Source organism: Onychomys torridus, chromosome 20, assembly GCF_903995425.1.
Source record: "Onychomys torridus chromosome 20, mOncTor1.1, whole genome shotgun sequence".
In the NCBI taxonomy this organism is placed as follows: Eukaryota; Metazoa; Chordata; class Mammalia; order Rodentia; family Cricetidae; genus Onychomys; species Onychomys torridus.
The window spans coordinates 36,854,081-36,880,242 of NC_050462.1; the positions used below are offsets into that span (position 1 = coordinate 36,854,081).

Consider the following 26,162-nt stretch of genomic DNA (forward strand, 5'->3'; position numbering starts at 1 on the left):
ATGCCTCACAGCAACGTTAATTCTTACCACCTGGTGTCCGAACAATCCGCTCCATCACCAGGCCTATCCTAACACAGCCAAACCTTCTGCGAGTACAGGACTTTAGTCATGCTATGCTGAACATTTCACAGCTCCTCAGTACACCTTCACTGAATTAAACCGGGTGAAAGTGGGTCTCAGGGAGTCTCCTTATCTTACATCTTCAGCCATTCTCCAGCAGCTAATCTTCCAAATCCGTCTATATGGATTCCCTTCAACAGGCTCTAGTTCTGTTCCTACAAAACAGTGAAGGAAAAGTCATAACTTAAGATGAGACATTTCGGGGCTGGAGAGATGGCTCAGTGGTTAAGAGCACTGATTACTCTTCCAGAGGACCCAGGTTCAATTCCCAGTACTACATGGCAGCTAACAACTGTCTGTAACTCCAAGATCTGACACCCTCACACAGACGAACATGCAGGCAAAATAACAATGTACATAAGATAAGAATAAATAAATTATTAAAAAAAAAGATGAAACATTTCAAACACTTCTACAAAGAAAGGCCCCCATTCCCTAAGCCTGGCACAGAGAGCTAAAGCCCCCATACCCCACTCAGAATGAACTCCAACGCACCTCCATTAACGTTAGGGTCATGATAGAGTTTCCAGCCTTCCAGGGTCGCAGCTCGCCATGCTTGCCCACAGCGCTTACAGAGCCTCTGCGCCTTAGGAAACGAAAAGGGCCGAGACATCACTGGTGCAGAACTGAAAAGCACTGCGCCATTAGCAAAGCACAGCCAGGGTGACAAGATTAGCTACCAGGTGGCACCAACGTCACGGAGGATGCTGAAGACACTGGTCGTGGCATTCCATTCTACCCACGGACCAGCAGCTGTCTGGGCTGCCCCTTTTTCGTGTTGGCAGGGCTGGGGATCAAACCCAGGACTTCAAGCACGTGAGGCAAACACCTGATCAACTCAGCTATATCCCAAGGCCCTTATTTATTTATTTATTTATTTGTTTGTTTGTTTATTCCTTTCTTCCTTCATTTTAGGCTTGCTACTAAGGTACTATGGCACTTGCTCACTAACATGGAGTTTTACTAAAAATAAATGGATTTGATGACATTTGATTTATGGAATACAAAATTATTATAAAAGTCTATAAGTCAGGGGCTGGAGAGATGGCTCAGAGGTTAAAAGCACTGGTTGCTCTTCCGGAGGTCCTGAGTTCAATTCCCAGCAACCACATGGTGGCTCACAACCATTTGTAATGAGACCTGGTGCCCTCTTCTGGCCTGCAGTCATACATGCAGACAGAATACTGTATATATAATAAATAAATAAATCTTTTTTAAAAAGGGGTAAGTCGGGTAGTAGTGGTGCATATCTTTAATCCCAGCACTTGGAGGCAGAGGCAGGTGGATCTCTGAGTTGGAGGCCTGTTTGGTGTACAGAGTGAGTTCCAGGACTGCCAGGGCTACACAAAGAAACCCTGTCTCAAAAAACCAAGAAAAAAAAATTAAAAAAAAAAAAAATTAAATGTCTCTCTAATGAGATGAGAGCTATCACTCATTTAGTCCATTGATGTTTCCTTAAATTCAACCTAACCAAGGAGCAATGGGAGACCCAAGGACCGTAAGTGTGTGAGGAGCATCACCCAGTGTCATGCTTAGCAATGACAAGAAATCAGGAGGCTGCAACTAGAGTCTGCAGTGCCATGGAGTAAGGCAGAGCTGGGCTTGTGGAAGAATTCGCTGAGAGTTCTGGGAACCAGGGTCAACTGTGCTCTGGGCTTTATCTGGAAATGGCCCACGGGGCAGGGACAGCACACTGGATGCGATCATAGCACAGAGGAAGCACAGCCATGAGCTTTATCTGGAAATGGCCCACGGGGCAGGGACAGCACACTGGATTCGATCACAGCACAGAGGAAGCACAGCCATGAGCTTTATCTGGAAATGGCCCACGGGGCAGGGACAGCACACTGGATGCGATCATAGCACAGAGGAAGCCATGTACTTTATCTGGAAATGCCCCATGGGGCAGGGACAGCATACTGGATGGGATCACGGCTTGGCCACGAAGACTCTTCGAACTCTGGGCCTAGGGCACGTGGACCTGAGCAAGCCGGGAATCCCATCACTTACCTCTTCTGTCATCCCAGCGCGGATTAGAGTGAAAAGGTACTTGAGTAATCTAACTTCATCTTCTCTATCCAGATCATCCAGCGGCATTTTCTGTCTAATGGGAGCATCAGGGTCCTAGGAAAAAACCCACCATTAACTGTAGATATTTGGAACCTACATACATTTAAAACTTTTGTTTATTCATTTGTTTAAACCTTAGTCAGTCATACATATGGTGCTAGGGATCAAACTCAGGGCTCTAATGCTAAGCATATAAGCTACAAAACCCTGGCCCTATATACACCTACACATTTTAAAAATCATCATGACGTGATGAATCTATACGGTATTTATACACAGAAACAAATTCCTTTAAAATCTAGTTAATAAAGAGAATGAAGTGTCACAAGGGTTCCTAATAGGCCTGTTTGTCTGCTGCCCCCACCTCATGCTGGAACAGATCTTGTTGGCCAACATGGCGCATGCCTAGTGAGTGCAGAATACCACTTGCCCAACCCAGCCAACTCTAACACTACGTTCTCTGAGCATATTCCGTCGCTGTACTTGGAAGAGACCCGGAGGATGGACAGACACAAAGGAAGAACAGAAGGGCTCCAGTCTGACTAGAACATAGGGCAAGAGTGCTCACTAAGTACTCCAGTGATTACTAAGTACTCTGGTGATTACTAAGTACTCCTGTACATTTGTGTGTTTGAACATTTAGCATTAATACAGTCTTCACTTTAGCAGCAAACAGCACTGCACAATCACAATGAATTTCAAACAAAATGATTTTAATGTCACTTAAGAAATGATTATCACCAGGCGGTGGTGGTGCACACCTTTAATCCCAGCACTCGGGAGGCAGAGGCAGGTGGATCTCTGTGAGTTCGAGGTAGCCTGGGCTACAGAGTGAGATCCAGGAAAAGGTGCAAAGCTACACAGAGAAACCCTGGTTCAAACCCACCCCCCCAAAAAAAAGAAAGAAATGATTACCACTTATCTTCAAAGACAACTTTATTTCCAAGAACACTGACTGTCCTGGTTAGTTTATGTCAGCTTGACACACAAGCTAGAGTTATCTGAAAGGAGGGATCCTCAATTGAGAAACTGCCTCCCTAAGATCCAGCTGTAGGGCATTTTCTTAATTAGTGATTGATGGGGGTGGGGGGGTGGGGAAATGTGGGTGGTTCCATCCCTGGGCTGGTGGTCCCTGGGTTCTATAAGAAAGCAGGCTGAGCAAGCCATGGGGAGCAAGCCAGTAAGCAGCACCCCTCCATGGCCTCTGCATCAGCTCCTGCCTCCAGAATCCTGCCCTGTTTGAGTTCCTTCCCTGACTTCCTTTGATGATTTGGAAATTAACCCACTCTCTTTGGTCACGGCGTTTTGGGCAGACGTGGCCACCCAACTAGGAACTTACCAGTTCAGTGACGAGAGGCCGGACACTTCCTATATAAGACAGTAGCTGCCGCTGTTTTAAGGTGTGGAGGGTATTTTCCCTGAAAGAAGAAGTAGCAGTTTTCTATAGGGCTATCAGAACACTATTTTTTTTCTTTTTGTAGGTAACAACGCCCCACTCCCCGCCCCCCAAGTACACCTGTTGTGTTCAAAACAAGGAAAAAGAAGAGAACACATGTAGAAAAATGCACAAAGTCCTTAACACAGAAGGCAGTTTGATGAACGAGGACGGTGAACTTGCTTTCATGGCTTGGTGGCCAATCATAAGCCTGCTTTTATGAGGCTATGTTTAAATCATTTGCCTTTTACTGTTGTTTATGTAGTCCTGGATGACCTGGAACTCACTGTGTAGACCAGCTGGCCTAGAACTGGGACTTACTTGACTCTGCCTCCTGGTTGCTGAGACTAAAGGTATGTGCCCTACCAGTTTTTACTTCATATATATATATGCTTAGCTGGGCAGTGGTGGCACACGCCTTTAATCCCAGCACCCAGGAGGCAGAGGCAGGCGGATCTCAGTGAGTTTGAGACCAGCCTGGGCTACAGAGTGAGTGCCAGGACAAGCCAGGGCTATCCAGAGAAACCCTGTCTCTAAATACAAACCAAAACAAAATTTAAAAAAGCAACATTTAACAGACGCCTTGAAGAACAAAAAACAAAACAAAAACAAAAACAAAAAAAGAAAGAAAAAAAGCTTAGTTACTCACCAATATACTGATTTTGCATAAAACTCAATATTATCAGAAAAATCTCCAATTTCATCTTTGGCAATACTTTCTAGCCAATCTACCACCAACTAGGAAAGAAAGAAAAAAAATAAAGATCATTTTAACTCTAAAATCTTTATTTTTAATAGTACTTCCAACCTTAATCTGAAGTTTCTAACATCAAATAACAACTTTTTCCAACCACTATTTTTACTTTTTAAGATAAACAAACAACCAATAATAGTATTTCCTATAGGAATAATGCTATTTTTAATAGTCTGTCCCTGGAAACACAAAGGTTATTATTTAAAAGTTGAAGAACAACTTCCCGAATTTCTTTTATTACAAAAAGAAAATCAAGAAAATTAAAAGAGATAGGTTAAAAAAAAAATGCAGTAGTTTGTACGTCATTTGCCTTTTCTCCATGTTTTTTACAGACAGAATTTAAAAATTCCAGCCACACCTGACTCTGGCGGACCAGTGAGTCCCTCTGAAACAAGGCTTCCACAACCGTCTTCTCGCTGGCGTTAATTGCCTGTGACAGAGAACAGTTAAAGGGAGAGAGAATGAAGGGTACAGACTTCAAACCACAGGCAAGTCACAATCAGTGCATTTAACACCTGTATCTGCCCTCCGCTTTATGGGGCTTTCCTTTCGTTTTTTAGACAGGGTTTCTGTGTAGACCAGGCTGGTCGAGAGCTGTATTAAAGGCATGTATCACCATGCCTGACTTTATATGTATTCTTAAAAATTATTATTTTTATTTTTTGGTTTTTGAGACAGAGTTTCTCTGTGTAGCACTGCTGTCCTAGAACTCACTATGTAGACCAGGCTGGCCTCGAACTCAGAAATTCGCCTGCCTCTGCCTCCAGGGTGCTGGGACTAAAGGAGTGCACCACCACCTCCTGGCTCCTTAAATATCATTTATAAATAAAATTTCAACGATACACTGTTTACTTTTTACCTGACAATTAATTTGTCATACTTAGATTTTTAAAATTCTGTTTATGAGCTGGGACAGAGCTCAGTGTCACACGGTGCTGGCCTGACATTTGCAAACATGGGTCCACCCTGGCACTGCACGAGAATAACATCTCCCATTTCCACAGATGGTATTTCAGAAAAAAAGGCACGCACGCACACACATCCACAGAAAGAAGAAGGTTGCTGGTCATCGGCTGGATGCACATGACCTCAGCAGCCAGGAGGGGGAAACAGGAGGCTTGCCAAGAAGTCAAAACCTGGATTCCAGGATCCCAAGAAAGACATGTTCTCAAACAAAACAGCCCCCCTCCCCCAGATTATATAAAGAGCTGGTTGTAGTCATGGCACCATACCAGAAAATGAATATTCTGGAACTCTAGAGTATTTTTATTTAAAACAGCACAAGTTAATTGGTAATAAATCCTAAGTGTTTCTTAAGGCTACTGAAACTGACTTTACAGCCAGGTCAGGGGTACACACCTGCAGTCTCTCTATTCCAGAGGCTGAGGCAGGAGGATCAGAGTATGAAGCCTAGGCTACACAGTCATATCTGATTAAAAGCAGAATCAGAGGCTGGAGAGATGCCTCAGCAGTTAAGAGAACCTGCTGCTCTTGCAGAGGACTGGGGTTCAATTCCCAGCACTCACATGGGGCTCTCTACCTAACTCCAGTTCCAGGGGATCCAAACCCTCTTCTGACCTCAGAAGGCACCAGACACACATGTGGTACACAGACATACATGCAGGCAAATAAGAATAAATCTCAAAATGATTTTTTAATTGAAAGAAAACAATGACACAAGTGTAATAGGACTACTTGGTTAAACTAGTAATACCATGCCTGGGGAGCAGAATACTTGCTTTAGAATTTAGAATGCTGGGTCTGGAGAGAGGGCTTAGCAGTTCAGAGCACTGGCTGCTCTTCAGAAGACATGAGTTTGGTCTCCAGCACCCACATGGTAGCTCACAACCATCCATAACTCCAGTTTTGGGGAGTCCCCAGGCACACGTAGTGCACAGATATACATGCAGGCAAAACCACATAAACAGATAAAATCATTTTAAAAATTTGCAGCTTGGGCTACACTAACTAGATGTTATCTGAAAAGTAAAAACAAACAGAGGCTGGGGATGCAGCTCTGGGGTAGGCACAGGAACAGCAGCAACAGCAGCAGAGCTGATCCCTAGAAGGTGGTGCTTCTCCAGACATCTCGGTTCATCCTCCAGGGAACAAGTCAATCTGTATCGTCTTCAACAGAACACACACACACACACACACACACACACACACACACACACACACACACACACACTTTTCTGAACTTGTTCTGAAGAACCAGCACGATACTAGACATCAAGACCAAATGAAGGTGTTACAGAAACAGACCACAGACTTTACAGTCGCCTAATAAAACTTAGCGGTATATTTAGAACACTACTTATCTGAAATAATGCAATATTAGGAAACTATCATTAAAATCCATTATGACAATAAATTAAAGTTTATTAGAAGCTAGGAAAAAAACAAAACCTAAAAACAAAACCACTGACTGTATCCAGTCCCCATTCCAACTATTAGCAAACAAAAAAACTTCCTTCTTACCAGTGACCAAGAACTTACATATTAAAATGAGATATTTTCCTCTAAAACAGAGAAGTAAAATAATCCCAAACAGTTACAATGTATTTATATCTTCACATACAAATAAAAATAAGAGGTTGGGGGAACAGGAAAAAAAGATAACCCCATATAAAATTATTATAACTGACATACAAATTTATTAACAAGTTTAAGAAGCAAAACAAAAAAACTATGGGCTGGGATGCAGCAGCTCAGCTGGCAGAGTGCTTGCCTAGCATATGAAAGGCCTGGGTCTGGTCAGTGATGCGGCGTCCCCTTATAATTCCAACAGTTCTGCAAGGTTCAAGGTTCTCCTAGACAGTTCTCTGCCAGTTCATACTTCAGGAGATTGTCTCAAAATGCTCAACAGTAAAGAAGTCCCTAAAATGAAATACTACAAAGCTATGTGGCATGGTAGTGCACACCTGTAATTTCAACACTCATGAGGTGGAGACAGAAGGATGGGGACTTTGAGACCATCTGGACTATCAAACCACACCCAGTCTGGAAAGGAAACCAAAAAATCAAACCAAATCATACATGAATAGTTTGATTAGGTGTTCATATAAAGATGCACAGAAAACACCTGATAGGATGCAAACCAAGTTATTATGTTAAATAATTAGAAGATAAAAAGGAACTTTGACTTTTATCTACAAATATAAATATTTCATTACTCTGATAGTCTTATGTACTTATAAATTTTTTCAAATGGGGAAATGCAAATGGAGGGTTGAAAACACAATCTCCCAATTGTAAATACCCATAATGGAAAAAATTAATAGAAAACTTACAGCAACTGCAAACATATTTTCCTCTTCTAATGAAGACTGTATTCTGTCTCTGGGGACAATAATATAAAATGAAAAAGCTTTATTTTAAACAAACACGTAAAACCACCTTTAAAGCTGTTCCACATTCTACTAGGCAGAAACAAATAAGCTACTAATTAACTAAATCATCATATTTAATATAAGAAGTAGTACTAAGTATGTGATTAATCTAATTTCGACATCTGAATAAAACTGTAGTTACTACCGTAGCCTTTAATGGCATCTGCTAAGGACATGACAAAATTAATCATGATTTTCTTTCATAATAAAAACCAAACCACGGGTTGGGGATTTAGCTCAGTGGTAGAGCGCTTGCCTAGCAAGCACAAGGCCCTAGGTTTGATCCTCAGCTCCAAAAAAAACCAAAAACAAAACAAAACCACAAAGTCTCTCTTTCCCACTTTCTGCAGACCGGGCTTGCCTCAAACTTTCGATCCTTCTGCCTTGGCCTCCCAGGACTATGCATGGATATTACTTTGTCCAGCTAAGGAGCAATTTTTTTTTGTAGTTATGACCTGATAGGCTCCTCTTCTCATGACTCTTGACACCTGAAATATTAGAAATGATAAATCTCGCTGGGCGGTGATGGCGCATACCTGTAATCCTAGCACTTGGGAGGCAGAGGCAGGTGGATCTCTGTGAGTTCGAGGCCAGCCTGGTCTACAGAGCTAGTCCATGACCGGCTCCAAAGCTACAGAGAAACCCTGTCTCGAAAAACCAAAAAAAAAAAAAAAAAAAAAAAAAAAAGAAATGATAAATCTCAAGATTAGCAAAACCTACACTAAACCTATCTCTCACTAAAATCTAAGTTAATTTGCCTAATTGGCTTGTTACCTTACGTTTATCTCACTTATGAGTTCTAGACAACTTTACCTATACAAAGATGCAAGCAGCCTCCACGTGACCATCTCTTGCTGAAGAAGCCAGAGCATGCTGGCTGTCTTTGAAAACTTCTGCAGTCCAGGGGTTGCTCGGCTCACTATTTTACTTAGTATATTCACCTAAATTAGAAACACAGACATAAAGAGGCTGTTTTCCTACGATTCCGCGTTACTAGTATCTTTGTGTTCAAGTACAGAGTGCTAACAGGAACCTTGTGCAGTACAAACACATACTTTCCCTGCCTGTCTACTATGTTTTTGATAGAATGCAATATAGCATTCTCATCAGAAATGAGGCTAATTTAAGCAAAGTATGTTTATGTAAATATACATAAGGGCTTAGCATTCTTTATTTATTTTTGGTTTTTCAAGACAAGATTTCTCTGTGTAACAGCCCTGGCTGTCCTGGAACTCACTTTTGTAGACCAGGATGGCCTTGAACCTACAGAGATCCATCTGCCTCTGGCTTCCAAGTGCTGGGATTAAAGTGTATGCAACCACACCTAGCTAGAGCTTAATATTCTTTAAATTTCAGATCCAACAACAGTAACCACAGATATATTTTTTTCTCTCCATATATATACCCAGAGGATAAGTTAAATTTATACCTTACAAAATCATATAAACTAGTAACAATGACTATCTTAAAACTATGTCTGGCCGGGCGGTGGTGGCGCACACCTTTAATCCCAGCACTCGGGAGGCAGAGCCAGGCGGATCTCTATAAGTTCGAGGCCAGCCTGGTCTACCAAGTGAGTTCCAGGAAAGGTGCAAAGCTACACAGAGAAACCCTGTCTCAAAAAACAAAACAAACAAACAAACAAAAACCAAAAACCTATGTCTGAAAAAATTATGACATGTAAAGAAAGAAAAAAAAAACCTTAATGATTGGGACCAAAACATGTTATTTCTACACAAAAATTCAACAAACCTCCTCCTTTCTCTAATTTGGTGACCTGAACCCTTTTTAGGACTGAGGAACAAGAGAATATAATAAAAATCAAATAAATATTCCCCCTGAAAGACACACAAAATAGTTGAACAGGGAGATGAAGGCCTGGAAGCAAAGGCAATCTGTTTAGAAGTGATGAGTAACACAAGTGAGGTGACTGAGAAACAGGATTATCCTCATTAGAATACAATCACGCCGACTTACCTACCCTGTAGGAAATGTTCTGTCTGAAAACCAGTGTCTAGGAAAAGCATCCCCTGTCCATTATTCATTCACTGAACCCACAGCTGAGGGCTGATGAGGTGGTCTACTGAGAAATGCTGCTGGACGCCAAGCCACAGCGGAAGAACTGACTCCCACGAGTTGTCTCTGACCTCCACACAAACCCCCCTTTCACACAATAAGAGAAGGTTTAAAAGTATTCAATGTTAGAAGACATATTGGCTATTATTATTCTGATTGTTGGAGTGCATGTGTGTGTGTTGTGTATTTACATGTTTGCGTAGGTATGTAAAAGGGTGTGTGTATACATGTAGAGGTCGGAGTCGATTTAGAGTGTCTCCAACATTCTCCACTTATTTACTGAGGCAAGGTCTCAGTATGTAACCCTGGCTGGTCTTCAACTCAGAGATCAGCTTGCCTCTACCTCCCAAGGGCTGGAATTAAAGGAATATGTCACTAGACTCAGTTTGCCACCATAATTTTTGAGAACGTGTCTTCCTGAACCTGGAGCTCACTGCCTGGTGAGGCTGGCCAGCCAACAAGCAATCTCCAACTCTACCCTGACATCCTCTTAACACCACTCACCCGGCCACGTACTGAACTCAGGTCCTCATACTTGTGTGTCAAGCACTCTATTGGCTGGGCTGTTTCCCAAGTCAACACTCTGCTCTTCTGGAGTTCTTTTCCTTGTTTTATAAACAGCAGTTTGAGCATCACAGCCAAACTGAACGAAAGCTAGAGAACCCAACACTGCTTCCACGTATGTATGGACTACCCACATTATCAGTACCTGGCAATAAGGGGTGCATCTATTACCATCAGCGAACCCCACAGCCCAAAGTTTATAGTTTGCATTAGGATTCACACATGGTGGTGACATTCCACAGGCTTTGAGAAATGTCTCATAAGAGGCATTCACTAGTACCACAGAGAACAGCATCACTGCCCTGAAAATCCTCATCTGGCCATCTCTCATTCCTGCCTCACTAATCCCGTGACAGCCAACAATCCTGTCACTATCTCAGAGTGCCTTTCCAGAATGCCATACAGTTTGAATCATATGTCAGAAGCTTTTCAGACTGGCTTCTTTCATTTAACAGCATGTATTAAGGTTTCTGTGTCTCTTCATGACTTGAGAACTCTCATTCTCTATTTCTGGGTATCTGATTCAGTAACAACTAAAGGACATCCTGGTTGCATCTATATTTGTATGAACAGAGCTGCCCCAGCCTGTGTGCTGGTTTTTGTGTAGGTATACTTTAATTTCACTTGAGTAAATACCAAAGACTATACCAGTGACGGCTTACGTTGTAAGACCATGTTTAACTTTATAAGCATCCGCCCAAACCTTTTCCCTTATGGCTGAACCACTGGGAACTCCCATCCAAGAGTGAGAGTTCCTGCTGCTTCACATGCTTGCTACCCATGGGTGGTGTATTTTGGACTTTCTTCCAAACTTATGTGTATGCATGTGTGCCTGTGCGAGTTTATGCGTACCACCGGCACGTAGGCGCTAAAGGCGCCAGAGGCTACTGGATCCTCTGGAACTACTTTACAGGCAGGTGTGAGCCACCATGTGGGTGCTGGGAAATGAACCTCAGTCTTCCAAGAGCAGCCAGTGCTCTTAACCACTGAGCCATCTCTCCAGGCCTGTCTTCCGGAGTGTCACCATTTTAACAGGCCTGCAGCTGTCCGGCTTTCCCCTTGCTATCTGAAGATGTGACATGTTCTCTACACACACCTATTTGGTGTCTATATACCTTCTCTGCTTAGCAGCCTGTCCCCATCTTTTGACCAGTGTTAATCTAGCTGTTTTGTTTCCTATGGTTGAATTTTAAGAGTTCTTTGTACATTGTAGACTATTTTTTGCTGTGTGCGCACATGTGTACGTGCGGGTGTGCACGGTATCAGGTCCCTTTATTGTTCTCTATCTTATTTAGTGAGCCAGGGTCTTCCACCGGACCTGCAGCTGCTCTTCTGGCTCTGCTTGCGGCCAGCAAGCCTCCCGGATCTGTCTACCTCTCCTGGCTGCTCTCCACAGCTATGTACTACTGGGTGCGGGGATCTGAACTCAGGCTCCATGATTACCGTCAGCCTCTTTCTCACTAAGCTGTCTTTCCAGCCTCGGACTTTCTTTTTTCTTTCTTTCTTTTTGGCTTTTTGAGAGAGGGTTTTTCTGTGTAGCCCTGGCTGTCCTGGAACTCACGTTGTAGACCAGGCTGGCCTCAACGTCCCGAGTGCTGGGATTAAAGGCGTATACCACCACCGCCCAGCTGGACTTTCCTTTTTCGAGAGCAGATTCCTCTTTTTCTCCAAATAAGAGTCTACGGACCCGGAGTATGGAAAAAGCAGAGACCCTCTGACCAGTTCCCCTGGCCGTCCACCGTGCACCCCCAGCAAGCACAGAATGGGAATTAGCAGATGAACATCCACGCACGATGGAATGAATGAATTACCTGACTACCGCAGATATTTTCATACTCTTCCACAAGCTCAAAAACTGTGGTGGAAGAGTGCTTCAAGAAGGACTGCAGGAAATCGGAGAACATACTCATGGAGGCTACAGCACAGGAGACAAAGGAACCGGGGTCAGCGCACAGTTCTAGAAATCCCACTGGTTGAAACCCACAAGAGCAGCTACAAGTCTTCTAGTGACTTGGGGCTGGAGAGGGGAGGCTTGGTGGTCCACAGCATTGGCTGTTCTTGCAGAGGACCCAGGCTTGGGTCCCAGCACCCACATCCATCACATGGACGCTCACAATCATCTGTAACTGCAGCTCCAGGGGACCTACTGTCCTCTTCTGAACTTCAAGAACACCAGCACTCACACACACACACACACAGGCAAAACATTCATACACATGAAAATTTTTTTCATTTTGCAAATTTTTAGGCGGGCGGTGGTGGCACCCGCCTTTAATCCCAGCACCCAGGAGACAGAGGCAGACAATCTCTGAGTTCCAGGCCGGCCTGATCAGGTGAGTTCCGGGACAGCCAAAGCTACACAGAGATCTCTGTGTTGTTCGGTGGCCTTAGGTGCACTTACATTGTGGTGCTGCCTGTACCCACAGCCATCCACAGGACTCTTCCTTCTGTAAAATTTCCCTCTGTAGTTAACTACTCAGTAGCCCTCCGCCCACACTTCCCTCACTCCCTGGTAACCATCACATCTTCTATGTCTCTGTGAGTTTAAGCACTGTAAGTACGTCATGAAAGTGGAGTCTCCGTAGCCCAGCTGGCCTCGCACACAGATAAGAATCCACCTGTTTCTACCCGGAAGTGCCAAGATTCCAGGAGTGTGCTACTGTGCCCAAGGCCTCAGTATGTTTGGATCTCTCCATTTCTACTAGCGGTTGTTATTCCCAGGCTGATTCATGTTCTCCCTCTCTCCCTCCGCAGCCCCCCCCCCCCCCCCCTCTCTCTCACACACACACACATTGAGAGAGGCTCACTAGATAGCTTTGGCTGGCCTGGAACTATGTAGATCAGTTGCTGTGCCCCCTTAGACTCAGATCCACCTCTGCTTCTGCCTGCTGAGTGCTAGATCAAGCACCTGTGCCACCACACCCAGCACTGATTTATTATATTTTGCTGATGGTGTTTTGTTTAAGTTTCATCTAACCCAAGCTGCCAAAATTCTGCTACATAGCCTAGGCTGGCCTTGAACTCTTATTTTGCTTATACATCTAGCCTAGGCTGGCTAGAAATTGCTATATAGACTAGGCTAGTCTCAAACCCTCAGAGATCCACTTGCCTTTGCCTCCCAAGTGCTAGAATACAGGTCTGTACTACTATGCCCATAAAAAAAAGCCACATTATAATGATGTTCAGGAACAGGTTGCCTTGATCTCAATGAAGTAATAAGCTCAAGTAATAAGCTCTAAGCCAATTACCAGCCTCTCCAGGGTCATCTTCACGTAACATAACAGCACTTAGGTTAATGTCTTCGGTTACATTGTGGGGTTCCATGTTTGTGTAGAACCCTAAACGCTGAGATGAGAATGCAGATGCCCAGGAACTGTCATCCAGATTAGTTACCTTAAAAGAAGGAAAGCAACAGCGCCATCGTCATTAAATAAGCAAATTAATAATGACATAGTACTTTTCCATCTTACATGGTTTTCATTTTAAAAGACTGTGATGCTATTAAGGAAGCCACAAGCTTTTTTATTTTATGTGTTTGAATGTTTTGCCTGCATGTGGTTCTATGCACCACTTTTGTGCACGGTGCTCAGAGGCCAGAAGAGAACACTAGGCTCCTCTAGGCTGGAGTTGGAGGTGGTTGTGAGCCAAGATGCAGGGTGCTGGGAATCAAACTTGGGTCTTCTAGAAAAGCAGTCAATACTCTTAACCACTGAGCCATTTATCTACCCAACCCCAATATCTGAGGATTCTTCTTCTTTTTTTTTTTTTTTTTTTTTTAAGATTTATTTATTTATGGGCTGGAGAGATGGCTCAGGGGTTAAGAGCATTGACTGCTCTTCCAGAGGTCCTGAGTTCAATTCCCAGCAACCACATGGTGGCTCCCAACCATCTGTAATGAGATCTGGTGCCCTCTTCTGGCCAGCAGTCATACACGCTGTATACTAAATAAATAAAACTTAAAAAAAAAAAGATTTATTTATTTTTTTAAAGATTTATTTATTTGTTATGTATACAGTGTTCTGCCTGCTTATACACCTGCATGCCAGAAGAGGGCACCAGATCTCATTATAGATGGTTATGATTCACCATGTGGTTGCTGGGAATTGAACTCAGGACCTCTGGAAGAGTAGTCGGTGTTCTTAACCTCTGAGCCATCTCTCCAGCCCCTGGATTATTCTTTTAGCTTTAAAAATTTTTTTGTTTTACCATCAGAAGGGAACTTCCCATTGTGCTGTAAGCCTGTATTTAAGACCTCCTCCCTCCTTCAATAAACGGCATTCGGCATTCAAAAAAAAAAAAAAGGGGGGGGAGAAGAAGAAGAGGGGGTCAAAATCATGATGGGGAAACCCACAGAGACAGCTGACCAGTGCTAGTTGGAACTCACTGACTCTGGACTGACAGCTCAGGAACCTGCATGGGACTGAAGTAGGCCCGCTGCATGTGGGTGACAGTTGTGTGGGTTGATCTGTTAGTGGGATCCCTGGCAGCAGGACCAGGACTTACCCAGGTGCATGAACTGGCTTTTTGGAGCCCATTCCTGTGGTGGGATACCTTGCTCAGCCTTGATACAATGGGGAGGGACTAGGCTCTCCTTCAACTTGGTATGCCAGACTTTGTTGACTACCATGGGAGGCCTTACCCACTCTGAGGAGTGGATGGGGGTAGAGTGGGAGGGAGGTGAGGAGGCGGGAGAAGGGGAGGAAGGGGGAACTGGGGTTGGTATGTAAAATGAAAAAAATTTTAATATATAAATATATTAAAAAAAATTTTTTTTTTTGTTTTACAACAGGTCTTAGGTAGCCCAAGCCCACCTCCAATGCACTATGTTGCTGAGAATGACCTTGAACTTCTGATCCTCCTGCCTCTATCTCCCAAGTGCTGAGATATCAGGCACAGACCACCACTGAGAACCTGGCTGATTCCAAAAAAAAAAAAAAAAAAAAAAGGAGGTAGTTTTAACCTTTAACAAAGCAAAGTTAAAAGGCAAAACTACCCTTCAGGAAATACCTTGTCCAGACAACTTTCTATGTACATAAAAATTCTCCATGCCCGTTTAGTGAACCACAATGTCAAAGACAGAACCATTTGATTTGGAATTAAACATGTCTCGAGAGTCTACTACTGCAGCAGTTTGTGTTTGCTTCTTCGACACAAGGCGTTCTTTTCCTAGTTGGTACATCTGATGACCAGGTGAAGCCACCGTGCATTACAGCGTACACAACATTTCTGCTGTTTTCAGTACTGCACCACAGAGACTCCCAGAGACTCTCTCATCCTTTCCTGGAATGTTCTCGTCCATCTTGAGTCGAAAAGCCCAGCTTAGCGTCTCCTGGACTTTTCCAACACAGCCGGTTCCAGTCACCAAATGTGGGAAGAGGGTTTTCCTTACAAAAGCCAGGAATCAATTCAGAGGCAGACAAAGGTGGGGTCCCCTAATTCAAATCGGATACCGCCTACTGTCAGGTCTTACAGGTAGACAGTCATCTTCTTCCTTACCACAGCTCTCATCTTTTAATAGTCACTTTCTTGTTTAGTTGTTTGTTGTTTTTTTTTGTTTGTTTTTTGAGACAGGGTTTCTCTGTGTAGCCCTGCTGTCCTGGACTCACTCTGCAGACCTCAGCCTCCTGAGTGCTGGCTGGCATTAATGGCGTGAGCCACCACTGCCTGAGCCTCATTTTCAAGACAGGGTCTCTCACTGGATCGGAAGCCCATTGCTTCGGCTGGACTGGCTGGCCGGTGAATTCCAGGTTCTGCCTGTCTCTGCCCATGCCCCAGTCCCCCAAGCCCCCAGTTCTAGGGTTACAGTGTTGTCATACCCAGCTTTTACATTACTGCTAGGGTCTGAACTCAGGTCTTATGCTTGTGAGGCATGCAGTTTACACCCCGAGCCACCTCTTCAGCCTTCTTTGTAAAACAGCCGGGTGTGGTAGTGCAGACACTCAGGAGGAAGAGGTAGGTGGATCTGTGAGTTCGAGGCCAGCCTGGTCTACAGAGTGAGACCCTATCTCGAAAAAACAGATCCAGAACCAAAACCAACCAACCAACAAAAGAGGACTGGCTTTAACAGCCATCGACAGTTTTAGAATGCCTTTGGTCAGCAGACAGTCAGATTCGGGAATTTACCTGTCTCAAGGTCACTGCTGTAAGGTCACTACTGCCATTTTCCTGTGAGGTGACATCCTCCAACATTGGATTTTGTTCAAATATCTAACCAATCCTATCAGTCCACACAACCCGAAACTACTTTCAGGATGACTATAACTTCGACTTTCACTAAAAGGCTTTTAAGCCAAGTATTAAAGTGCATTTATTTATACATACCATGGATAGATTTCCCAAGAACCCAGAAGACTGTGTGTGCCGGGGTGACCTCCCTTCTGTTCCAAGAATGCAGGAAATATCTGGGTGTCTGAGTAAGCTCCGGCTTGGTGGGGTAACTACAAAGAAAGGTCAATAATCGTCAACACAAAGCATGTAGGCCAGCAACAAAATATATTTCCAGGGTGCAGGGGGGTGGTGGGGAGCTGGCTCAGTCGGTAAAGTGTTTGTGGTACAAGCATGAGGACCTGAGTTTGATCCCCAGCTAAGAAACTCTGGCACAGTGGCGCACGCTTGTAATCCCAGAGTCGGGGGAGGACACTGAACTCTAGTCAGGCAGTCTAGACTAATCAGAAAGCTCTAGGTCCCAACGGGGAACCCGCCTCAAAGGGCTCAGCTCCTGAGGAAAAATACCCAAGGTTCAACTGTAGACTCGACACGTGCACACGTATGTGCATGTACTCCTGCATGCACATACACATAATCCCCTAGACACACACACACAGGAATATGCACATATACATGCTTCTACATATACAAGAACATGAAACACCCACACATACACATACAAAAGAACAATTTCTCAGTTTCAGTTATTTAGATGCAAATCAAACACTTTAAATGTTAATATTTGTTATGAAGAATTAACTTATTTTTCTGAAATTGAGCTTATCATACTGACTATTAACATTTTTTAAACTATAAAAGACACATTCAATATAATTGTAACTGCACAGACAAAATTTTAAAAAGCCAAGGCTGCACCAGTCAGCAGATCCTTCATTGTCTAATTTCAGAGAGCACACTGAGGTGTGCAGTGTAGTTAGTGGGCCTGCACTTTAGAGCAAACCATTGTTTGAGTTCTGTTTTCACTGTCTAAATAACAGCACCAACTCATTCCCACCGGCTCCTCCAAGTCCGCCTTCTTGTTTGGAAAAGCAGGAACACCATTACTATGTACTGATAAAAAGTACAGTCCTTGTTCTAAGAGTTCAGATAACTGTAATCATTATTATTTATGCTTACTTCCTAGTACTGTAGCCACATATTTTACTATGTAAGGTATATAAATGTTAGTTGGCATGGTGACTACTACTCTATTAAATACTTTCAAAGCAGAAACAAAAATCTTACAAGGATGTCGAAAGGAGCTTGGAGTTCGAGGAATAATTTGGCTTCTTGGTGTAGTATTTCCAAAATTTTCATCTTGGTTGGCCTGAACTTGGGAAGAATTAAGGAAAGTTTCCCATGTAGAGAAAAAAAAAATCACTAATGTTAACCATAGATTTATTACATACACAAGATGCATGAATACATTTTCTTCAAGAACAAAGTATTTGATTGCTACCACCTTTTCTGTATACATAGTTGTTAATTCCTTCTGTCCTTAAATTCTCAGATCAGAATTAAATAATATGTACTGACTACTAGTTGTCTACCATGACATACTAGTAGGGAACCAGAACATGCTTTCAGAAACATCTTGACCTCATTGAAGTTCATTAAGAGGGTATGTCCACCTGTGGGGGTAATGAACCAATTTTACCACAGTTAATGCTCAGTGCATCAGAAGCAATGCTGCACCACCGATTCAAAGCATTCTGCAGTGTGTACAATTCTTAAAAGACAAAGGATACTCAAAACTCGTTTTTGAGCACTTTGCTTCCTTGCGGTCCGCGTCACCTCTGCCTCCCGGATCACAGGGGATGACATCTCCCCAAAGCTACTCCTAAAACAAACAGTATAATTCAGCTCTTAGACAGCATTTGCAAAAACAAAAAACTTTATAGTTAAAGCAAAGGATCCTGAGTCAGTCAAGGACAGGTCACTCCAACAGCCAAGCCTTAAATCTTTTAACCAAGAATACCCTCTTTTTTCTAAGTCTTGCTCACTCCCCCAAATCCCACTTGATGCTCAGCTGTGAATCGCCTCTTTTACTTCCTAGTTCCATAATGTTCTCTTTCCTACACAGTTACTTCAGAACCTGAAATGTGTACTATAACAACTGCTTCCTGAAGGTAAATCTTTCCTGCAATGGATCAAAGAGCTGCTTAACTGCAGAATTCTCTACAAAGACTTCTGCAGTCTCTAAAATACAGTGATGAATTAGCTCCATGACAATGCAGAGGAGTTGGACCAGACTTACACCTGCAATCCAAACTGAACAGCGTAGTAAGTTCCAGGCCAACCTGGATACAGAGTGAGACCTTGCTTCAGAAACAAAACCAAATGAAAGATGAAACAGGTTCTGAGAAATTCTTCAGGTAATTTGCTTCTCATGCAAACACGATACAGTATACAAACTAAGCTGGTTGTCATGTCACTAGGCAATACAATTATATGGGACCAGCATTGTATGTATGACCTGTTTGTTGATCAAAACATCATTATGCAGCCAAAAAACTCAAATTTGTGAGTACCATGCTGTTTGGCTTGATGGGATGAAGGGATTCTAGTAAATCAGAGAAACAACCCTTCAAGCGATGCCTACCGCCCCCCCTAGTGTACACTAAGGCTGTCTCCTGTCTCGGTACAACTGAAGTCACAGTGCTCCAGACCTCCAACATTGTCACCTGAAGGTTTACAAACTAAACCATTCGGATAAGATTTTAAAACGACAAACTAACATGCTTTTCTTCCACTTGAAATCTTCAGATAACTCCCTGTGGCCTACAGAAGCAATTCATACTTTCCAGCATATTATTTACAACACGATCCCAATCCAGGAGGTCAGCCTATGATGTTCACCCACAGACAGACTGCTGTGAGCCTTCAGCCACATCAAGCATGAACACTTTCCATAACTTTAAACCTCTGAGTATGTTTCTTTTACAGAGGTCTGCACGTGCTCCTTGTCACCTGGTGTACATTTACATAAATATTTCACCAAACAGCTTTATGGAGATACAAAGTTCCATGTTGGTAATCTGGTTCTCTCTCTCCTGTTTTTCAGAACCTAAGGCTTGCTAGGCAAGCACTCTACCACTGAGCTGTATGCCCAGCCCCATAACTTGGTGTCTTAATCTCTTACAGGCTCCCTGTTCCTGACAAAAGGATGGCAGTATAGATCCTCATAGGATAGGTCTAAGACTCAATGCACTATTTAAGTCTTAAGGAACACACCAAAATAAACCCAGCACAATGTATTCCGTATTAATAATAATGTGACATCATTACTCAAAAGACCAGCTAGCAGATTACCTGTGACAGGTTTTCCTGACACTCCTGTGGCAGGCGGATTTAACGCCTCCTCCGTCTAATTGCCCACAGTTACAGTATATAACACAGCGTGTTACACCGCTTGGCTGTCTTCATTACACAATCAATTCCGCCCATGCCAAGGGACGTGAATGACCCATCTTTGTCGCAGGGCGAGCATCATCACCACCTGATCCCGTGAGGAAACCAACCACCCGGTGCTGGCAGGTCTGGGCTGATCACAGTGACAGCCCACTTCTGCACCACTGATATGAATGAATGGCCACAATAAAATCCACTTCGAAAGTCTGTACTGAGGTGTCAAGTACTGCTACTGACTACTGGCTGGCTGTGTGTGACCTCGGACTGCTCAGTTAGCATTTCGAATGCGGACCATCACCGCCCACCCCGCCCACTTCGGAGAGAACGGCGGCGAGGGGGCGCCGAACAGACCCCGGAGCCCGGGCTTGGAACGCAGGGATCTGCATACCCTGCATGCCCGCTCCACCTCCACCGAACGGCCTTTCCTCCACGAGGGGCCAAATCCCCGGCAGGGAGGAGGAAGGATTGAATGGCAACCCTCGGCTCCTGCTCCGCTCCTCGCGGAGCTACAGTGTCACCTACGTCGTCCCGCCCACAGGCGAGAGCCGCGAGCCTTGGCCCAGGCGTCCCCGCCAGGACTGACCTGTCCATGGCCGCCACCACGTCCACCTAGAACCTTGCAAATTTGGCCACCGCGTTTCAGCCTTCCCGCTCTCCGGAAGCACACCCTTCGACCCGGAAGCGGGTCCTCGGTAAACCAGCCCTCCCTGCGACAAGTACTGAGAAAGGAGAAACAGTGTTCCCACTTGGCGCATGCGTGATTTTCGCCCACAGCCGCAGGCCCAGCGTGCGCAGGCCCGGAAGTGTGCCAGTACGTGACTGCGTGGCTGGGCGGTACCGGCCAGGCGGGAAGGGGGCGGGTAAGGGGCGGGGCCTGGCGCGTTGCCCGGGGCGACGTTCGTGGGCGTGGTCTGGGTGGAGCGTCCAGCTAGGAAACCGCAAGTCGATGAACTGGACTCTGGGATTCTGGTGGAAGGAGTCCGCCTCGGCGTTCCTGCGTGGAGTCCTGCGACACTCCACCGGAGCGGGCCTGTCTCGGGGCCTTGGGGTGTCGCCTCCGTGGCCGGGTTTTAAAGTTGTTCCCTATCATTGTTTATGGTTCCTTTCCAGAACCAGCCATCTTTTTAAAAATAGAAAAGCAATGCATAAACGCCACCTGGGCTCATGCCTGTAACACCAGCATTTGGGAGGCCGAGGCAGGAGCACCATGAGTTTGAAGCCAGGCTGGACTAAGAATAAGACCCTGATTTAATAAATTAATAACAATAACTTTTTTTTTTTTTTTTTTTTTGGTTTTTCGAGACAGGGTTTCTCTGTGGCTTTGGAGCCTGTCCTGGACTAGCTCTGTAGACCAGGCTGGCCTCAAACTCACAGAGATCCGCCTGGCTCTGCCTCCCGAGTGCTGGGATTACAGGCGTGCGCCACCACTACCTGGCCTCAATAATCCTTTTTTTAAAGTTTACGGCATGGAGACTTACCTTTTCCAGCATCTCGTAGGTCTCAGCCCCTCCATATGTCTAGAAATGAGCTCAGGTTGAACCATCGGATTTCTGGAGATTAGATAAAAGGCAGCAACCCTCAGGAACTTGAGATTTTTCTGTCCTCAAAAGGAGTCTCGCTCCCTAGTTCTTTGTCCTCCTCGTGATCCCCACCCAGCACTAATTCCCATTCTCTGTTCTCCCATCATGAAACTATATTTCTCTCTATCTTGTCTACTCCGGCTTCCCTAGGCCTGGCCATATCTAGTCTGTTTCTCTTTCTCTCTGCTCTGGACTCTTCCAGACACCTCTGGATCTTTCCCCTCTCTTACTCCAATAAAAACCTTATCCCTAATGGAGCAGTCATGTAGGCCAAAAAACGTAGTAAAGTGGAGGCAGGGGGCAAGGTCATCCTCAGTTCAAACCACATTAGAGGCAGGCAGACTTGTGTTACTTGAGACCTTGTCTTAAAAAAAAAAAAAAAGAAAGAAAGAAAGAAAAGAAAAGAAAAGAAAAAGAGAAGAAAAGAAAGAAAGTAGTAATACAGTATTCCCTTCCAATTCAAAATGCTATCTGGATAAAAAGTAGCATTCAGGGCCTGAAGACCTCAGTTCAGTCAATTTTTATTTATTTATTTATTTATTCCAATTTGAAAGCAATCATTAGGGCCAGCCAATAAGCAAGCTTGCCTTGCAGGCCTAATGATCTAAGTTCTGAAGGAGAAAACCAACTACAACTGCCTTTTTTTTTTTTTGTGGGGAGGGGGTTTCGAGACAGGGTTTCTCTGTGTAGCCTAGGCTGTCCTGGAACTCACTTTGTAGATGAGGTTACCCTCAAACTCCCAGACATCCCCCTGCCTCTGCCTCCGTAGTGCTGGAATTAAAGGTGTGTGCCACCACCGCCCAGTGAGAAACCCTGCCTTGAAAAACAAACAACAAAAATCCAACCAACCAACCAACAGGTCAGAGGCTGCAGAGATGGCTCAATGGCTAAGAGCACTTGCCGCTCTTCCAGAGGACCTGAGTTCAGTTCCTACCACCCATATTGGAGCAGCTCATAACTGACTGTAATTCGGGGGATCTCACACCCTCTTCTAGTCTTGAAGACACCCACGGATACATACAGAGACACAAACACACATAAATAAAAATGAAAATCCTCAAAACAAAACAAAGCAGGCCAGGAGATTTACAGTGACAGCAGGTACTCAGGCTACCTGCTTCCTGAGCAAACACTCCATTTTACCTCTGCAACAAAAGTAACTCTGAAATAGCCAATTCACTTTTCCATTAATTTTGTGTGTGTGTGTGTGTGTGTGTGTGTGTGTGTGTGTGTGTGTTTGAGACAGGGTTTCTCTATGTATCTTTAGTGCCTGTCCTGGATCTTGCTCTGTAGACCAGGCTGGCCTCAGACCCACAGAGATCCACCTGGCTCTGCCTCCTGAGTGCTGGGATTAAAGGCGTGCGCCACCACCCCTGACTTTTTAAAAATAATTTATTTATATTTATATGTGCATTGGTATTTTGCCTGCATGTATGTCTGTGTGAGGATGTCAGGTCTTGGAGTTACAGACAGTTGTGAGTCGCCATGTGGATGCTGGAATTGAACCTGGGTCCTTTGGAAGAGCAGTCAGTGCTCTTAACCGCTGAGCCATCTCTCTAGCCCCTCAATTTACTTTTCTATTTCTGCCCTATTCAGCCCCTTTCTGTTTATAAAGCCCACCCCTCTGCAGGGGTTTGAGCTTCCCTCCATTCCGTGTGTGGGTTGCTGCCCAGTTCATGAGTCTCTGATAAGAGTCAATCAGATCTTTAATATTCAAGTTGAAGTTTTGCTCTTTGACATTTCTAAAACAAAATGTTCAACTAGTCACAACATGCCTACATCACATCAATATTGACAGACTGGCACATTAGAGCTGGGTTTGGTGGCACATGCCTATAATCCCAAGTACTTGAAGTTTGAGACCAGTCTGTTGGTCTATTCAGCAAGTCACAGGCCAGCCAGAGCTGTGCTATCTAGAGTCCTGTTCTCTCTCTCTCTCTCTCTCTCTCTCTCTCTCTCTCTCTCACACACACACACACACACACACACACACACACTATTTTTTCTGGCTTCTATATTTCTAGTTTGCCTTGAGTGCCTTTGTGCAGTTCGATGTACTTCCCGTAGGCCTGTGGAGCTTGTCCCTGTCCAGTGATGGTTCCTGACAAGGTTCCTGGGAAGGCCTGTATTTTCCATGCCCAGGGCCTTCAGCAGAAGCATTTCTACCATGAGCAAGTCAGCAGTGTTGTTTTCCTCTCTCCTACTGACCACCTTGCCCTCCATTTTGAAGCTCTGCCCTCTTGGATCTCCCAGATCTTGTAGAGTCCAAGGCTTGGGTGGCTGATTATCATGGTGGTTGTGGGACCCTAGCAGAAGTTTGGGAACTAGGGATGAACCCAGCATTCCTTTCTTTCCCTCTCCCATCTTTTCTTAGCTAAACTTCTTTTTCTTCCTGATTTGGTAATTGCTACTAGTGATTTTCTTTTTTAAAATTATTTATTTGTGTCTTTGTGTTGTTTGACTGTATGAGTTTATGTATGTATGTATGGTTTTGTGTGGAGCTGAGGATCAGAAGCCAGGGCCTTATGCTTGCTAGGCAAGCTCTTTACCACTGAGCTAAATCCCCAACCCGTAACGCAAATCTTAAAAGGTCTTATTAACAAAAAAACCAGAGCCAGTATTGGGGTTAAAACCTGAGAGATCAGAGGAAAAGAAAAAGCCATGCAAACCTCACCTTACCAGCCCTCAGTCTCCAAATAGACCTACTTCCTCTCTACCCACGCCTATATGCCTTTCTGTTCTGCCAACTCATTTCCTCTCTGCCCAGCTACATCACTTCCTCTTCCTGCCCAGCTCTGTCACTTCCTGTCTGTCTGTCCAAGCCTTTACAGTTAACTGGTGTTGGGATTAAAGGCATGTACCACCATGCCTGGCTCTGTTCCCAGTGTAGCCTTGAATTTACAGAGATCCAGACAGATCCCTGCCTCCCGAGTGATAGGATTAAAGGTGTGTGCTACCATTGCCTGACTTTTATGTTTACTGTAATGGCTGGCTTTTCCTCTGATCCTTAGATAAGCTTTATTGGGGTACACAGATTAAACATCACCACATTGTGCTTTGCTTTTTTTTTGGAGACAGGGTCTCTATGTAGCTCTGGCTTTCTTGGAACTTACTGTGTAGATCAGACTGGTCTCAAATTCACAGAGATTTGCCTGCCTCTGCCTCCTGAGCGCCGAGAGTAACGGTGTGTGCCATTATTGGCTGTTGCCTGTGTGACTTTATGTTTACCACATTGGTGGAGGCCAGGGGCCCTCCGATCTGCAACTGGAGTCCTAGGCAGCTGTGAGATACTGATGTGGGTCCTGGGAGTCCAGCTTGGGTCCTTTGGAAGAACAGTACTGAGTTCTTAACCACTGAGACATGCTCTAGCCACTAAATGGTTTTCTTAATATAAATTCATGTTCATCTCTCATAGAAAACTAGGAAAATACACAGAAGCACACGGACTAATGTAAGATTCCTATGACCCCTTTAGCTCTCTGTGACTATAATTCCAGGAGATATCCTGATGGAGATCTCCCAAAGTTGGGCATGGTAGGACACTCTGAAATCCCGTCACTCAGGAGGTAGAGGCAGGAAGATTGCAACTTTTAGGTAAGCTTGTGCTACATAGTGAATCCCTGTCTCAAAAATGAATAAAATAAAAGTCTGCCACTTGAATGCAGTTAACTGACAGGATTAATTATTGTTTATGCCAGCACATTTTGTATTGGCTTTTTATGTGGTGAAAACAAACAGTTGGGATTACATTATACACTGTTTCATAAGTTGTTGATTCGATTAGCATGAATATCTTTTCATATCAAAAGTCATTCAGCTACAGCTCTGGTAATTGGGCTGAATATTTTGAGGGTAACATTCCTTTGGTTTCCATTTGTTTCTTCACGCCTCAACGCACTCTACTTTTACCCTACACTGTGAGTGGAAACTGTCCTAGGCGAGGTCACCAACAGGCTCTGCAGGTTTCTCTCCCTTTCTCCTCACGGAGCTCCCAACACCGCCATTGGCCAATCTGCCTACTTCCTCTCCTGTGATGAGCTGCCATGATTGCTTAATGGCCTTTCCTGCTGCCCAGGCTTCTCTTGGTTTGTTTCCTCTGTGGGCTGAGGAAGTCTGCCCTTCCTTTAAATACTCCTTTCCAGACCAGAACCCAGCCGTCCTCAACTCTCCTATATCTTCAGCTCTAGCTGCCACAAGTCTCCAGAGAATGCCTTGATTTTGCTTTTCAGACTAACACACATAGCTGCCCATTTGGACCTATTGCACATCATCACCAGACAACATAATGGCAAACTTAACTCTCCCATAGTTTCCATTTTGTCAGAAAGTCATCTCCTGTAAGTCTGGAATGGAACCTCAATAGAACCGGAAGTCCCGTAAGGCTGGAGGTTCTGCCTAGAGCTCTACCCGGGTGTCAGCAGAATGGTTTTCTCTGTTTTTTTGTTTTGTTTTGTTTTGTTTGTTTGTTTTTTGGTTTTTCAAGACAAGGTTTCTCTGTGTAGTTTTGCACCTGTCCTAGAACTCACTTTGTAGACCAGGCTGGCCTTGAACTC

The 26,162-nt window shown here is 44.3% G+C and overlaps 1 protein-coding gene across 2 annotated transcripts in view; it reads right to left on the reverse strand.

The window, feature by feature from the left end:
• The window catches only part of Nup107 (nucleoporin 107), a 41,665-nt gene extending 20,939 nt beyond the window's left edge, over positions 1-20,726 (reverse strand). The window contains exons 1-14 of one of the 2 annotated variants that reach the window (XM_036170127.1): positions 20,613-20,726; positions 18,367-18,458; positions 17,864-17,950; positions 16,733-16,848; positions 13,660-13,804; positions 12,223-12,326; positions 8,585-8,712; positions 7,673-7,721; positions 4,738-4,809; positions 4,275-4,363; positions 3,530-3,608; positions 2,131-2,244; positions 616-706; positions 199-275 (exon numbers count right to left, since the gene is read on the reverse strand). In XM_036170127.1, the coding sequence (XP_036026020.1) occupies positions 199-275; positions 616-706; positions 2,131-2,244; positions 3,530-3,608; positions 4,275-4,363; positions 4,738-4,809; positions 7,673-7,721; positions 8,585-8,712; positions 12,223-12,326; positions 13,660-13,804; positions 16,733-16,848; positions 17,864-17,950; positions 18,367-18,458; positions 20,613-20,620 (1,251 nt within the window). In that variant the 5' untranslated portion in view covers positions 20,621-20,726. Of the gene's footprint in view, positions 1-198; positions 276-615; positions 707-2,130; positions 2,245-3,529; positions 3,609-4,274; positions 4,364-4,737; positions 4,810-7,672; positions 7,722-8,584; positions 8,713-12,222; positions 12,327-13,659; positions 13,805-16,732; positions 16,849-17,690; positions 17,708-17,852; positions 17,951-18,366; positions 18,459-20,612 lie in introns of those variants that run through there. The other variant, XM_036170128.1, reaches the window with a different exon arrangement.
• Between the last annotated feature and the right edge of the window lie 5,436 nt (positions 20,727-26,162).